The sequence below is a fragment of the Lissotriton helveticus genome, chromosome 2_1 (genome assembly GCF_964261635.1).
Source record: "Lissotriton helveticus chromosome 2_1, aLisHel1.1, whole genome shotgun sequence".
NCBI lineage: Eukaryota > Metazoa > Chordata > Amphibia > Caudata > Salamandridae > Lissotriton > Lissotriton helveticus.
The window spans coordinates 2,030,347,602-2,030,363,375 of record NC_136059.1 but is presented as its reverse complement, the minus strand read 5'-3'; the positions used below and the strand labels follow the sequence as shown (position 1 = coordinate 2,030,363,375).

At 45.7% G+C, this 15,774-nt stretch overlaps 1 protein-coding gene across 1 annotated transcript in view; it reads left to right on the top strand.

Annotated features, from left to right (window-relative positions):
- The window catches only part of SPMIP2 (sperm microtubule inner protein 2), a 472,857-nt gene that overhangs the window by 123,471 nt on the left and 333,612 nt on the right, over positions 1 to 15,774 (top strand). The window contains exon 2 of the mRNA XM_078677003.1: positions 2,106 to 2,335. Within this exon, the coding sequence (XP_078533129.1) occupies positions 2,106 to 2,335 (230 nt within the window). The remainder of the gene's footprint in view (positions 1 to 2,105; positions 2,336 to 15,774) is intronic.

The window sequence follows — 15,774 nt, the reverse complement described above, 5'->3', positions numbered from 1 at the left end:
TGAGGGCCAGAGGAGTGTCTTTGTAGATCTTTGATGGCGCCACTCACAGCCCCCAGGGGGAGGCTCCAGCAGGAGCCGGGGGGGGGCGTATGTTCAGCCGCCGCGTCGCCAAGCGGAGGAAAGGCGAGTGTCACTGACAGTTAGGAGGCGGTCCCCAGCAGTAGGCCCAAGCCGGGGACTCGCGTAGGCGTTGACGCCGGGCGGCTGGGGGGGCCCGCTATTCGTCGCACCGCTTGTCACCCGGAGGGGCCAGCAAGGCGTGGGTGGTGGTGAAGACAGGGGTTCGTCTCCGTAAGGCTCGGCTAGGCTGTCTGCCTGGAATTAGAGTCCTACAGCGTCTGGAGCGGCTCCGGTCTCGGAGGCAGCACGTCAAGGGTTCGCGGCCGCCATCTTGGGCCGCGAGAAGGTCGTTCACCGGAATCAAACGCTGTCGCTCAAGGAGACTCAGCGGGTGTTAGAGCTCAAGCGGGGGCACCCAGAGGATTCACCGTCGATCGTCTGGCAAACCTGGGCAGTTTGGGAGCACCAGTGCAGGATTATTGGGCAGTTAGGCAGCGAGGGCTGAGGAGCCGCTTCAGTGTGCGGCCATTCCCCTCGGCTGCAAGCCACGCCCCCCCCACATACTTTTAAAATACATACTAAAATACATAACACTAATTAAAACATCGATATTTTAAACTACTATATTTTTGCAAACAATATTAACTACTTCGAAATTTACAAAAACGATATTTCTTACCTGCAAGTCAATATTCTTGACCACAATATTCTTCCTGTCGATATTTCTGTATCACAATATTTAAAACTCAATATTTGTGTTTGTCAACATTTTAAACTCGATATTCTGTCTGTGTACCCTTTATTTCTACAGTAAGAGACATGTAATAAATATATAGCTACATAACTACATAGAAAGATATACATGTCAAAGGAAAATAATAAAAAAATATAAAGTTGTATTATATAAGGTCCCATATGTGCGTGTATGGAAACATTTTTAGAAACTCAGGGCCAGATGTACAATGGATATTTGCATGCGCAAACGGGTCTTAGACCCGTTTGAGCATGCAAAAATCATTTTGGCCGTGTACAAACCCTATTTCCGACTCACAAAAAATTGCGACTCGCAAAATAGTGTTTTGCGACTCGCTATTAGGAAGGGGCCTTCCCTTCCTAATTGCGGCCCCAAATGCCATGTATGACTGTTTTCCAACCGCAATTCCGGACGCCAAACAGTCGCAGTTTATCACCCTTCACAGAAGAAGTCTGAGGAGCCATTTCTTCCATTTCAAGGGGCACCTTTAGGAGGCAAGCTGACTGTGCGCCAAATCAATGTGCTCCCCTTGACATCACCTTTGCCTCTGTGCCCACATCTGAAATGTAGCATGGACGCAGAGGAAAGTGTTCTCCTGTTTGCATAGGGGCATGTCTCCAGGTAAATGAGGAAACACTCGCTTGTGATTGCGCCTGTGCACATGTATCATTGGTGCAATCTGTATTACATACAGAAGGAGCAGCGCAAGCGTCTGTAGCTCCTTCTGTAATATCAAAATGCCGGGGTGACAAAAAAAACGGGAACAAATGCCTGGTGCACCTTAGGAGCCCTTAGTGTAGTACAGCAGCAGCTGCAATTTCAACATTGCTTGATGGAATTGTCTTCACTGTTTTTTTGCGTCAGTGGTTGATATGTTAGTCCCTAGTAAATCCCCAAATGATTCCCCATGTCCCCACACATACCTAAATGTCTATTGCAGTCGAGAGCACTGCTGAGGCATATTGGTTAATAAATTACTATTGATGCCTGAGCTGGAAGATTTTCTACCTAAAAGTCTTCACACATACCATATTTTTTACTTCAGTATAGCATTTAGCTTACTTAGATTATCCTCTATTTTGTGGATTTTCTGCACTTGGTGAAGCGTGGATAGGCATCAAAAGAGAACAATCTTCTGAAGAGTGAATCTGACCGAAGTTAAAACATTACAAGTGAGGCACAACATACTCTTCTTTTGAGAAAGCACCAGGTATCCCCTTAAAGTAAAGCTGTTGTTCAGGAGAAGTACTGCCTCTTCTCAGTTAATGTTTTTTCATGTGTTTCTTTTAAGCTCCTGATGGCGTGGGGGATTACAGAACTCGGCGCTATGATTTTACTGCCTATATTGGTGACACAGAGCCCTCGCCTGAAAGCACCACTAGCGTTGAGCACCTAACTCAGGCTCCCTCAGGCACCTTTGAACCACGCCCAAAATGTCAGTATCCTGGTGAAATTGGCTGGAACGTCGAGGAACACCTGTACCTGAACAGAGCCAATCTCTTAAGTGACATGCAGATCAAGGTAAGTCAACTCTAAGACATAGCTCGGCTTATTTCAAACCTTTGTCTGGGGACATTGTGTGCAATCAAGTATCTTATTAATCCAGTGGGTGCAAGAGAATTATTTAGGTAAATACTTTAAATGTATGTGCTCATTGAGGTCACCATTGCCATGTTTAGGTCCCTACCATATCTCAGATTTAGGCTAAGCTCTATGTCACTTTGCCTTGCAGAAAATGTTCCTTCATCCACAGGTTTCCAGCTCTCAGAGCCATTATGAATGAAGGGGCCAGCCAGGCTTGCCCCAAGGTTTGCTCTTTGCAGGGTCAATGCTGCCGCAAGCCAGCTTCCTCTCCTAGTACTCGTTGACTTTATGCTTGTCTTTGACCAAGTACAGTGTTCTGCTGCCTTTTGGCTAGGTTTGCTCCATAGAAATACTATATACATGCATACATACTTAGATATATACGCATGTTTACTGAAGTTAAAATAAAGCACAAACATGACAGGAAGCCTAATGTCCAACTGGCGTTTAATGCAAAATAGCAGCCAGTGAAGAAAAAAAATCAAAGGACAATTGTCTTTTCAACTGATCGGGTCTCTCGCTAAAAAATGGTCCATTGGAGATTAGAGCTAAAATGCATGCAAAATCATCCCAGTAGATATACAGAATCTCTTAATAGGAATAAATGCAACATGGCCACATAACAGAAATGTATTACTCTCAGCATAAACATATTTAACGTGTAGGTGTCAGGATCTCTCCCTCGGTGTAGTACAAAATAGCCCAATTATTTTCACAAAATCCTGCTTCCTTTGCTAGGTTTGCTCTTGAAAATGTATAAAAAAGGGTAGCACTGAAAACTATGGCTTCCAGGCCTACTAAGCCTGCCAAAGTTTTGCAAACAATTCAAAGTCAAAATAGAAAGCAACATACATATTTGATTACTAGTTTAATCCTAACTACATATGGGATTGTTAACATGGCCCTTATATGTGATCATAATATATATGGGTTCTAAATATCTTTTCACACTGCTAAATGTATTGTAGTGTATCCATCACAAAGCCACCAACAGAAGCATGATGTGTTTCAGTGCAATCAAAAATTGCATCAACACCCTGCCAGATCCACCTATCCTTCACTCCACAGAAAAGTGCAATGCCATTAACCTCTTCGTCAGCGAGAAAATAAAGAAGATCTGGCAGCATGTTGACAATACTAAGCTTGATTCATCTTTAAGCCCCACCTTCCCTTCAATGAATAGCCTTTATAGCTCTATCCCCCACAGAGCTCCATGACAGACTCAACTCTATCAAAGCCACTTCATATGAAGATGATGTATTAGCCTTGTCCATCATCAAAGCTCTCTGGGGGGATGTTCTCTGATCCCTACTCACCGAAGGCATCTTCCCAGAGGCTCTCAAGAAAGCCCATATTGTCCCACTCATCTCAAAGCTAGACTAGACCCTGATGATTTTGGAATTATCAACTCATCACTCACATACCATTCATCAGCAACATCTTTGAAAAAGCAGTCCATGTTCAACTCCAGGCTCACATTAATGCTAACCCTTTACTGCACGATTACCAGGCTGGCTTCTGATCATACTACAGCATGGAGGCCGTTCCCTTACACATTGTAGAAGATGCCTTTCTGATCACAGAAAAAGAAAACCCTGCCTCCTGATATTGCTTGACATCTCAGATGCCTTTAACACAGTCAACCATCCCATTCTCACACTCACCTGGAATGGAAATCACTGGTAATGCACTTTACTGGTTCTCCTCCTTCCTTCTTCCTTCCCAAATGACACCAGTTTGTTCACATGGGAACCTCCAGGCCCTAAATGATATATATCCCATATAGAGTACCTAGGGTTTCAACCCATTCCTTGTCATTTTTAACCTCTTCATGGAGCCACTACTCACAAATAACAGCATTAAGATTCAACAATATGCAGGTGATACATAACTCTACTTGAAAGTTTCTTCTGCTTCAGACATCTAAGACCTCAAACACTGCCTGCACACGATCCACTCCTGGATGTCCAGCACCTACCTGAAGTTCAACCCAAACAAGACATAATTCATTTTATTTGACAAGAACAAGAAACAGTGCAAACCTGTCTCAGTGACATGAACCTTCATGGCTTTGAACGTCAACTTTCACTGAATAACAAGTCACTATGATTCACTCTGGACACCAACCTCATTCTCAAAGAATACATTGCCAAAAACACAAAGATGACCTGGCACCACCTCTCTTGTCTAAGGAAAGTGAAATTGTTTCTTCCGGAAAAGGTCTTTAGAACTGCTGTTTAAGCCCTCACAGTCTTGCATCTGATTGTTGGTTAATGGCTTACTCCATGGCCTTTTTGGTTCCACAGTGGCACCCTTAAGGAGCATCCTTCATACCACAGCAAGTCTCATCCAGGGCCTGAAGAAATATGATCACATCGGCCCCATCCTGATGTAAATCTATTGGCTCCCCTTGCCAGCCCACGCTATCCTCAAAAGTAGCTGCGTCATATATAAAGCCATACACAAACAGCACTCATGCTTATCTTGTAGACAAGCTCACAATCTCTGGTGGTTCTCAGAACACCTGCAACCAGAACACTACTAGACTGCAGATTAAGAGGTGTAAAAAAACAAAAAATAAGTCAGCAAGCCATTTCCATCTATGCACCCAGAATCTGGAACAACATCCCCATATTCATCAGGGCCACCTAAACCCTACTCCAATTTACAAAAGAGTTGAAGATGCACCTCTTTAAAGAACACTACATCACAATGCATTCACTAGCCACAAACCTGCAAACTCTCCTATAAATCTTTGACTTTATCCTGGTGTTTGACCCTGTACAAAGCTCCGCTACCTTTTGACTATGTTCGCACTACAGAAATAACACACACATACATAGATTCATAAGTCACAGAAGCAGGATGAACCTGTTTTTACGATTATAATTATGATGAAGCAGGTAATGACAAGTCATCACTTGATGGCACCATATACTGGTGCTACCTCTAAATATGTCCAAGGACATTGTTTACCTTTTGAATATAGTGCTTTTTTAATAGGGAGGAATGCTGCAAGGGTCCTGCATCATGTTCTGGTCCCTGGCCCCAAAAACGTTTCTGATAGTTCTTCCCAATCTGGTGCACTGTTATATCCACAACATCCCAGAGCAGAAACAATACTGTGTTACTCAGATATAGTGACAGATTTAAGGTAAAGAATTCTGTAGAAAAAATGGACAAAGGGTCCTGGGCGCAGACAAGGTGGGCATGGGCATTCACTGTACATCGCCTTACCTGCATCACCTAAATACAACATCGTTTCCACTACATTTTAGGAGAATTGAGTGCCATATTATCAAGAAAGGGCGATACATTTTCGCCGCTTTTATCGGCAGGAAACTGCCTCTAAAGCGGCAATAATGGGCTTGCTAATATGCCCTTGCGAATTCCCATAGACGCCCAGGTTCTGGTGTTATCCTGGGCTTCTATGGGAATTCACAAGGGCATAGTATCAAGCCCATTATCGCCGCTTTAGCTGCAGTTTCCTGCCGATAAACGCGGCGATAATGTATCGCCCTTTCTTGATAATATGGCCCGAGTCATTTCATGTAAGTTAGTCAAGGGTAAAATTAAAATATTTAAAAATGGGCCAAATACATTTAATTAAATCAATTTAAAAAATGTAAGGACAATAGGCGGTTCGCATGCCTTAAACAATTTTGCCCCACGATACAAAAGAGGTCATGTAGTGATCAGACAACCAGTAACTTCTCCAGCACCTACAACATAACATACGAGTATGGAATTGTGCTGGGACTTAGGGTGCTCAGAGTTCGAGTGGGTCTTGGTTGTGACATCGATGCATTTTAAGAATAAATATTTTAGTTTGTTTAGGGTGCCACTTTTTAATCCTAGGATTCTGCTAATATAGAGCTCTCATTGTCAAAGTCACTTTAAAATTACAATTTTGATTTTTGCCTATTTTTCGTTTTTGAATTAAATATGCCATCATTTGTGTGCTTTGTTGATATATCCTTTTGTATATTTGGGCATTATTTTGAGGTTCAAACTGTAGAAAATGCTTAGGTGGGGTCCCCACTTTCCAGAAGAGATTCAGGTGGAGGGGGGGAGGGGTCCACAGAAATCACACGTGTAAGAACTGCTGGTGTACAGTCTCCCTTACGTATGTGAGGTGGTGAAAATGAGTAAAGCTTTCCATTATTAAATACCTGTGATACACCCATTAAGAGTTTGGATTAAACCAATAAGGAATGAGAAATTAGATACACGACGATGGAAGGCCCAGAGTGATTGAATTGCTACCTGAGTTTGGTTTGTCATCTGTAGAAGAAAAATACCTAGGGCCTGATTTAGATTTTGGCAGACAGAGGTCTCTCTGCCGGGATGATAGAGGACAATACCTGAGGGACCTCCGCTGGACAACTCTCTACATTGACAGGAACTGCTGGCATGGCGGTTTCGGTCAATATAGGAAAAGTTTGGCGGTTGTACTGTCAATGATGGGTGGCTGTCAAACTTTTCAAACGTTTTTTGTTTTTAAAAAACAAACTACCAAAGTGGAAGTTTACTTTGAAAAGCAAAAAAAAAGAAGGACTCAAAATTCCTAGGAGTTTCTCCCAGGGTGTTGGGGTCATTATTTGGTTTACTCCCATCCCTTACCACCAGGTTTTTCCTGATAGTGACGTACAGGAAAGAAAAGTCTTTACACTGTCCTCCCTAAATAGGGAGGACATTGTAAAGTCCTTCTTCCGATGGCCCCAAAGGTCATCGAAGGAAGTATTCTGTCAACGGAGCCAATGGGGACTCTGTTGATGGAATTCTTACTGTCTGCCCTAATTGTGGCTGGTGGACCGAGAGTTTGGTGGACAGGCTCCTCCGTCACATTTGCCATGGAGTACCCTGTTTGTCAAGCTCTACAGGGCCTGATTTATAGTTTAGCTAATGGTTTACTCTGTTACAAACAAGACAGATATCCTGTCTGCCCTATTACAGGTGGCATAAGATATAATGCTCTTGTAATAAGGTGGACAAGAGATTTGTCACGTTGAGACGGAGTAACCCAGCCACCAAATTCTAAATCAGGCTGTTAGACACCTGTGAAAACTACATAGATATGTATTGTGTCGCTATATTGCTGAATACTCTTGAAACATGTTTATTGTTTTTGTTTTATTCGTTTGTTTGCATATGTATCTGAAGTTTAGATGCACTGGACACATTCAAAAAGGGAAATCTACATCCAGGGATCTCTTGGCACATATAGATTTCTGCCTATACTTGGATGGATCCAGAAAAGGGGGTGGTGATGAACAGAGTGTCTGAATTAAGCAGACCACTCTTACCCAGTCCAAAGATCAGGGCTTGATCCATCACCGTTATTTAGCTCACTGCCCCATCCCAGCTCAGAACCTGGCTATATGCAAATTAGTCTGTCCCTGGCCCAGTGCATCATGGGAACAGGGCAGACCAAACTACCAAGCCAATTCTTCACCAGAAAGGAGACAAGCTACCGGGGACCGGTTTCTGGCATTTCAGCCTCGTCGGCCCGGCTTGCTTGAATCCTGATGGAGCAGTGAGCAAGGGACTCATGTCTGAGTATACCCTGCCACACCTGTAGTGGCCAAAAACGATTCAGAAAAGGGGGTGGTGATGAACAGAGTGTCTGAATTAAGCAGACCACTCTTACCCAGTCCAAAGATCAGGGCTTGATCCATCACCGTAATTTAGCTCACTGCCCCATACTTGGATGTGGATGGAGACATCCGCAAGGATGGTATTCACCAACTCCATGTAGTTCAGTCTTTACAACTGTAACGTTACCACTAGTAACTTTAAAAACATATTTTTGACCTAGGCCCATATGTAAAGATATCTGCAGCTGAGGCAATTAACTTTGCTTCTGCCATTGAAAACTCAGAATAGAAAAGAAGAAATCACACACACTTCACAAACATTAACCCCCCAAACACATAAATACAGCCCACATCTCAAGCTTTAATCTCTTCTCCTTAGACTTTCTTACTTTGCTCGCTAACACAGATCCTGGGAACTGCACAGCCTCCAGGACACAGCCTGCCCCAGACAAGAGGAAGAGGATATTTACTGAAGAGATTGACTTTGTAAAAAGCTTTGTTGTATAACACAACAGGGAGCTACATGATTTCTTTCCATACACTCTCAGTGGAGAAGAGCATGTGGACTTGTGGTAGGAGCTGGCAAATTTTCTCAATGTTTGAGGATGGTTGTACCCTTATGTAGGACCTAAAAAAATGTCAAGATGTCAAGAGACAGGTAAAGGTAATGTTTTCCAGGGTTCAGGTGACAATGTTTTTTTTTGGAAGTTGACCTGGATGCCATCTCGGGCTCAGTCCCCTCGATAAATATATCCTCTTCACCATGTACCATGACCTTTGACACATCTGTTCCAGAACCACAGTCAGGCCAGGTAAGAAACTAGGGGGCAGATTTAAAAGCCCCTTGCGCCACCGGTGTATCAGGTTGCATGACGCACCGGTGGCGCAGCCTGCTGTGTGATATTTACAAGCACAGGTAAAGTCACCCTGCGTGACTTAAGCTGTGCTTGTAAATATCGCCCCTGTTCACGCAACACTTTGCATGTTAGGGACTTGACATGGGTGTTGCTGTGGGTGTTCCCACGCAACACCCATGTCCACTAATGCATTTCCAGATTTACGAGAAATTGTAAATCTGGAAATGCGTCAGAATGCTACACCAACCTAGGGGTGGCGTAGCGAGGTGCAACGAGGAGAAATGTTGTCATTTCTCCTCGTTTATTTCTCTTTCAAATCGTGCTATATTCTACAGCACACATTGGAAGTGAAAATCACCTCAATTTATTCTTTTTGTGAAGGAAGGTGCCCCTTCCTGCACAGAAACAATCTCCCCACTCCCCATGGTGCAAGGGTGCCCTGTGCTACGAAACTAACGCTGCGCGGCACAGCAAAATGAATTGCGGCACCGCGCTTCATTAGTTTCTTGTAGATCTGCCCCTAGATTCTTCTACCTATACACTACATTGCTGCTCTGAACTCATGTCACACTTCCCTTATCCCCAAATGTAGGCACACATTTCACACATCTCGCTCACACATGCTTGTACATCTACTATTTATTATAATATTCTTATTGCACACTATTTTCCTTTTATACTTTTACCATATCAAGCGTATGTTAGCAAGAGCTGGAGCAAGAGTAGCTTTTAACGTGGCAACACGTACCACACTAATATCAATGTCACTAACACATTTCAAAAAGTGCATGGTTTTGATTGTCATACCTCAAGATTAAAATTAATTATTATATATATGTTAAGTTAAAATGTTCTCTATAAAAAACTATAATGTAATTTCATAGGCCTCTGTAGTGCTCATACATATAATGTCATCATTTCTTTGGAAGGACCTGCTTTGTCTGTGCCACCTGGAGCACCCCAGGCCATTGTTCTTTTTGGGGGACGCAGGGGGGGCCTGTGGGCCCTGTTAACCACACCAGCACACTGCTACTGATGGAGCGACATTATTTTTTGTAACAATTGATTTAATTTCGAAGTTGGGTGCCCCAGGGCACCGTACAGCATGTTCTTCATTAGGGACTGGAAGGGGAGGCCCAGGGCCCGCCTTATTGTCTGATTTCACCCATCTCTGGTGCAGCAGGAACTGCGATTGCTCCCACCCCGTCAGGCGGGAGCAATTGACAGTATTTTCCCTGCTCGAGGGCGTGAGCAGGAAAACGTTTTGTTCATCCACTGGGCAAGAGCTGCTTTGTGCTCTCGCCCAGTAGGAGAACATTTTGTACTTTCCATGTTCGCACCCGTTTAGATGGTGTCCGGGGATGGGGACCCCGCAACACTGTATGTTAGTTGACCCCGGGGAATGGGAACCCCAGGGCCTTTTTAGGCTCAGGGAGGGGAGCCACAAGCCCCCTTCCCTTAATTGTTTCTATGGCCCTTGGGGAGGGGCTCGGGTTAGGTGGGCCGCACCCCCTGTCCATAAATAATGAATGAATCGCTTCCCCGTGCCCTCTCCCACCCTAATGGGAGTACTTTGAAGAACGCGGGAGACCCGCTTTATAAAAATGTTTTAATGCAGAATCATGGATCCTATGCAAAGTTTTTGGCCCCAGGCGGGATCCCTCTGGCACGCTACTACCAGGCCAAGAAGGTCAGTGTATCCCTGCACTGCCCCCTTATTTGTAAAAAACGTTTTATTAGGACTCTGGACTGAGACTCAAGTCCTAAGATGGCTACACCCACATCGTTGTTGATGTGGTGCCAGCCAATCAGATATCTCCAAGAGATCTGTTGGCTTCGCAGATCCTTTGCTGCATAATATATACAAAGTTTTAAAGCATTAATTGCTTAAAAACTACTGCATGGATTTACACCAAATCACAAAAAAACACTCTTTCTAGACTTTCTAGACAACAGGCGGTTGCTCTTTCCCCGTACCAATCACAGTTCATGAATGTCCAGCATGGTGTGCTGCAGGGGTCTGCCATCAGTCCAATCCCAATCAATATCTATATGAGGCCTCTGGTTGCTGTCATCAAATCACATAACATCAGTCTTGTGAATTATGCTGATGACACTCAATTAATTTTGTCACTAGAAGGCCACCATTCACTTTCGCTGAAAGAATTTCATGACTGTCTGAGAGATACCGTATTATAGTTACAAAAAAACTATTTACAATTTAATGGGAAAAAAACGAGATCCTGTGTTGTTCAGCTTGGAAGGTACCCCTCCTACTACCCACTGGGTTTTGGCCACTCCCTGTGACAGCTCCACTGATTCCTGCTAAGGCAGTATGCAATTTAGGAGTCAGCTTTGATTGTAATTTGAGTCTAGAGTTCCAGGTAAATAAAACAGCTGGAAGCTGTTTCGCTCTGGTTATAGTGGTCCGAAGGATCCTCCCACTGCTTCCCACACAGACCAGATCATTGGTAGTAAGGAGTATCATTCTGAGTCGACTGGGTTACTGCAACACATTGTTGCTGGAGTCTCCTATATATTTGATTGGGAGACTCTAGGGAATCCAGTCGATGGCGGCCAAGCTAGTTCTAATGAGACCACGTCAATCTTCGGCATCTCAGGCCCTCTCTGAGCTCCACTGGCTCCCAGTTATGCTGAGGGTACAGTTTAAGTCGCTATGCTTAGTTTTTAAGGCTCTGCATGGCCTTGTGCCCAAGCCATTACAGAGCAGATTTAAATGGTATGTCCCCTCGCGTAACCTTCATTCCTCCTCCGCTAAACTGGTGAGAGTGTCCAGGTTTAGAAGAGTCAAATCAGGAGGAAGGGACTTCAGCATTGCAACAGCTTCGGTTTGGAACAAACTCCCAGCCAAACTTAGGCAGATGGAAAACCTGCTGCAGTTTAGAAAGAAGTTGAAGACTTGGCTCTTTCCTAGGGCATAAGTTGTGTTCATGGTTCTTTAGTTTTTTCGTTCTATTGGTCCCGTGCCCTCCAATATACTCAGATTTTAGCTGGTCTCACGTGTTCAAGCAGCAGGATACCCATAGGGTCACAGTGCGCTCTATAAATGCTGATTACAATTACGATCTAGCTTTCTACCAAATTTAGAGTACATCCGCTAAGTGGTTTGGGCTGTAGCAGTGTCTAATGTTCCTATGGAAAAATGAATGGGGAAAAAGCATTTTGGGACCCCAGCTTGATGGACCCACCTGAAACTTTGCAGTTAAGAGCTGCAAGAGTCCTTCAAATCCAATTTTAAAAAACATAGAGCGTTCTTCCTTAGTCAATCTCACGCCCACATGAGTCAGAATCCAGTGGGAGCTAGTGTTCTGATTGGCTAGCAGCAACTTGAGAAATATTTTGCTGGCTGCCATTACAGGACTCCGTGACTTATCCCCTGCCCTGAACTTAAAAAACAAATCATATAAGGGTGCAGGGTAAGGATACCCTGCCGCCTTTGGCTCCATGGGGGGAACCCTGAGGTCCCTCTCCTTGGGGCCAAGATTTGTAACAAAAAAAAAATCAGTTTTTTTAATACATATACACTAAAAAAAACAAAGGTTAAAGTGATACTTACATCCAGGCCCTGTGTCCAATTACCCTGAGGCAGGCAATCCCATACTGCGCACGTAGTTCAGCTATACGCAGAAGGGGATTAAGAGCTTAGCCTGCCACCAGGCCCTGTGACCAAACCCCCAGCAGGTTGTCAACCCCACGCCGTGCACACCCTTTGGCGTAGGGTTCCCCTCTAGGCCCTGGAGAACGCATCTCCCGGGGCCAAAACATATATATTAAGGGGAGGAGGCCCCTCTTCCACAAGCCTTAAAAGGCTCCAGGGATCCCATCCTCCAGGGACAAATGCAATTATACAGGGGAGAGGGCATGCGGGCCCCTTCCCCAAGTCTTCTTGGACCCCAGGGACCCAATCCCTGGGGCCAAAATTTATGGGGAGTGGGGTATTCGGCTCCCTTTCCTGAGCCTTAAAAGTTAACGGGGACCCTGTGGTCCCTACTCCCTGGCGCGACAGACACACTGTAGCCAGTAATAGGATGTTCTTGTTCATTTGTATAAATATAGTTATTTGCTCAGCTCCTATCCATCTGAGGAAGGTCCTGAATTCAGTCCACTCTCCCCGTTCTTTCTGGTTAACACCGGGATCTGATGGTCGTGGGGCTTCTCCCTGGTCTTTTCCTGTAATATCCTAGGTGTTGGTGTATTGTGGCCCTCAAAGAAAATATAGGATATGTGGAGAGTTCTGGTAATTAGGTATCCCTCTCCATGTGGTCCGTCACTGGACGTGCTCTGTGATACAGCCCACTAGTGCATTCACTCTGATGCATGCAAACAAACAAAACACCTGTGCAGTTGTAATGTAATGTAATGTAATGTATGTATACTTGTAAAGCACACTATCACCTTTCAGGCATCCTGGCGCTGTATACCACTGTGGAACCCTTCTTGGCTTTCCCTGTGAGATGCCCCCTACTGGGCACCCCCACGGTGAAGCCAGGCATCCTAGCGCTTTCGAGGCCGTAGTGGAGATTAAGCAAGCTATTGCCCAGAGTTGCAGAGTGGGACCCATGATTAGAGTAGGCACCGAGGTGAGAATTATCGAGTCCGTGGACATTGAGCCCAAGACCCTGCCACGTCGGGAATTGAACCCTGGTCCCGGGCCATACCTCTGCCGCTCTAATCGGTGAGCCACACTTTGAGTTTCTATTTTGTGATGTTCTTTTAACTTGTGTTTGGCAAACCAGAATTCCGTCCATCACTTTCTTACTGTATATGCATTAGCCCACAGGACTTGCCTGAAGCTTTGACCCTCCTGGGCGGCAGCAGTTGGTGTCACAGCATGCACTCGCTCCCCTGGACAGCTGGAATTGAGTGCCATTTATCGTCTTACTCGTCTCCGGTGTCCTTCCTCTTCTTCTGACCTCTGTCTCCTTGTCCGTCCAGTTCTCGTATTCTTTTTCCCTCCAGCACACTTGATCTGTTGGCTCTGTCACACCGCCCTCTTCCATGCTGACAATGCCGTTCCAAATATGGACACCATCCCGATGATTGGGTCCAACTTTTGAGACCTGCTGACGCTCTGCAGGCCATGTGACGTTATCGTGGTCTGCTAGAATGCTAATGTAGCCCTCGGCCTGACTATTATCCGTGGCCCTATTAGAAGTCTCAGAGCTTTCAACTACCGGACTACAGACCCCATCCCCCAGGGCCAAATGTAGTTTAAAAGGGGCCCTGGGAACCCCCTTCCCCATGTGCTGTATGTAATTTAAAAGGTGAAGGGATCCCCCTCTCTGAGACTTCTTAGGGTGCACATCCTCCCTCCCTGAGCCTTATTAGGCCCTGGGGACTCCATCCCACTGGGCCAGACCCACTGGGCCAAACTAGGCCCCCAGTGCCTACCTTGGGCACCCACATACCACATGTTGTGTTCATTATTTTTTTGTTAACTTTTCAGATACAACTATCACAACTTAGCACAAAAAATTTGTTCACTTCGCATCAAACTTAGAGCAAAATTTTTAGACAGTAAAACAGAAAGAAGGAAAACACAAATGAGATATACTGCGAGTCAAAGACAGCATGTGGCTGTCAGCGATGTCGGTCCCATTCAGGGGGCCCAGTTTAGGGCTACGAATTAAGGCCTGGGTGGAATAGCATGTGAGTCCCTTGCTCATGTCCTCTGGTCATGCTGACTGGCATAAGAGCCCAGTAGCCCTCAAAGCGCTCCTGGCAGAAAGTGACGTCAGTCAGCCAGGCGCCAACAGTAGGCATTGCGGTGCAACCCCACTACATTGGAATCATTCTCTTGGCCAGGAGTAGCATACCACATGTTGGGGCCATGGGGGAGCCCGAGGGCCACGGCTGGCTCCCTGCGTAGTGCATTAGCCGGCACTGTTCTTGCCTGGAGGGAGCAGCTGCTTTTTGCATGCTCCCTCTGGGCGGGAGCAATATGTGTTCTATTTCTGTGCCCGCATCAGTGTGGGCAGGGAAACAGAACACAAGTCTGCTTCAAGCCAGCAGGAGCATCCTTAAATCCCCCACCGACTGGATGCAGACTTAGTGTTTGCTCTCGTTTGAAGGGAGATTTAAAAATGCTCCTGCCAGACGGGAGCAAACACATGTTTCCCTGCCCATGGTAGTGTGGGCATGTAACCTACTGTGTCTCGGGGGTGGGCTCTCTGGGACACAGTGACCTAGCGGGCCCCGCGAGGGCCATTAAAGGCTCAGAGGGGTGCATGACCCCCTCCCTTATAATCTAAGTGACAGCCTTGAGGGATGGCATCCCCAGGGTCGTTTTAAGGATCAGGGAGTGGGGGTTTGGCCTGCCTCCCCTTTATTTTTTAATACCGCCCTGGGAGATGGGGTCCCCGGGACCTCCCTATGCTCCAGGTGGGTGGGCCTGTGTTCCACCCCACCCCATTCATTAGGATTTCGGCCACTAAGAATGAGATTCCTGGGTCGTCCTTAGGCTTAGGTAGGGGAGATGAACGCCCTCCTCCCCTTAATTACTACATTGGGCCCCAAGGTATGGGGTCCCCAGGACTGAAAACGGCTTAGGAAAGAGGGCCCACGATCTCCCCTTTAGTAATATACCCAGTCCCAGAGGACCCAAAATGAGCTTGGGGAGTAGGGCTCTACTCACCACCCCCTCCTCATACATTCCTTTTAAAAATTTGCCCCATGGGATGGAAGCAAAAAATGCATAGTTTTTTATTCTGGCCCGGAGCGGGGTTGTCCCTCTGGGTCCCCCCGCAAGGCCTAAGGGGGTAGGGTATCCCCACCCTACCCTCTATGTTATTTTTGCTTAACTTCAGGAAAGGGGACTAAGTCCCCGAGTCCTGTAATGGCTGCCAGCAACTTTTTTCTCAAGTTCCTGGCAGCCAATCGGACCACTCTGTCAAGCGGGCTT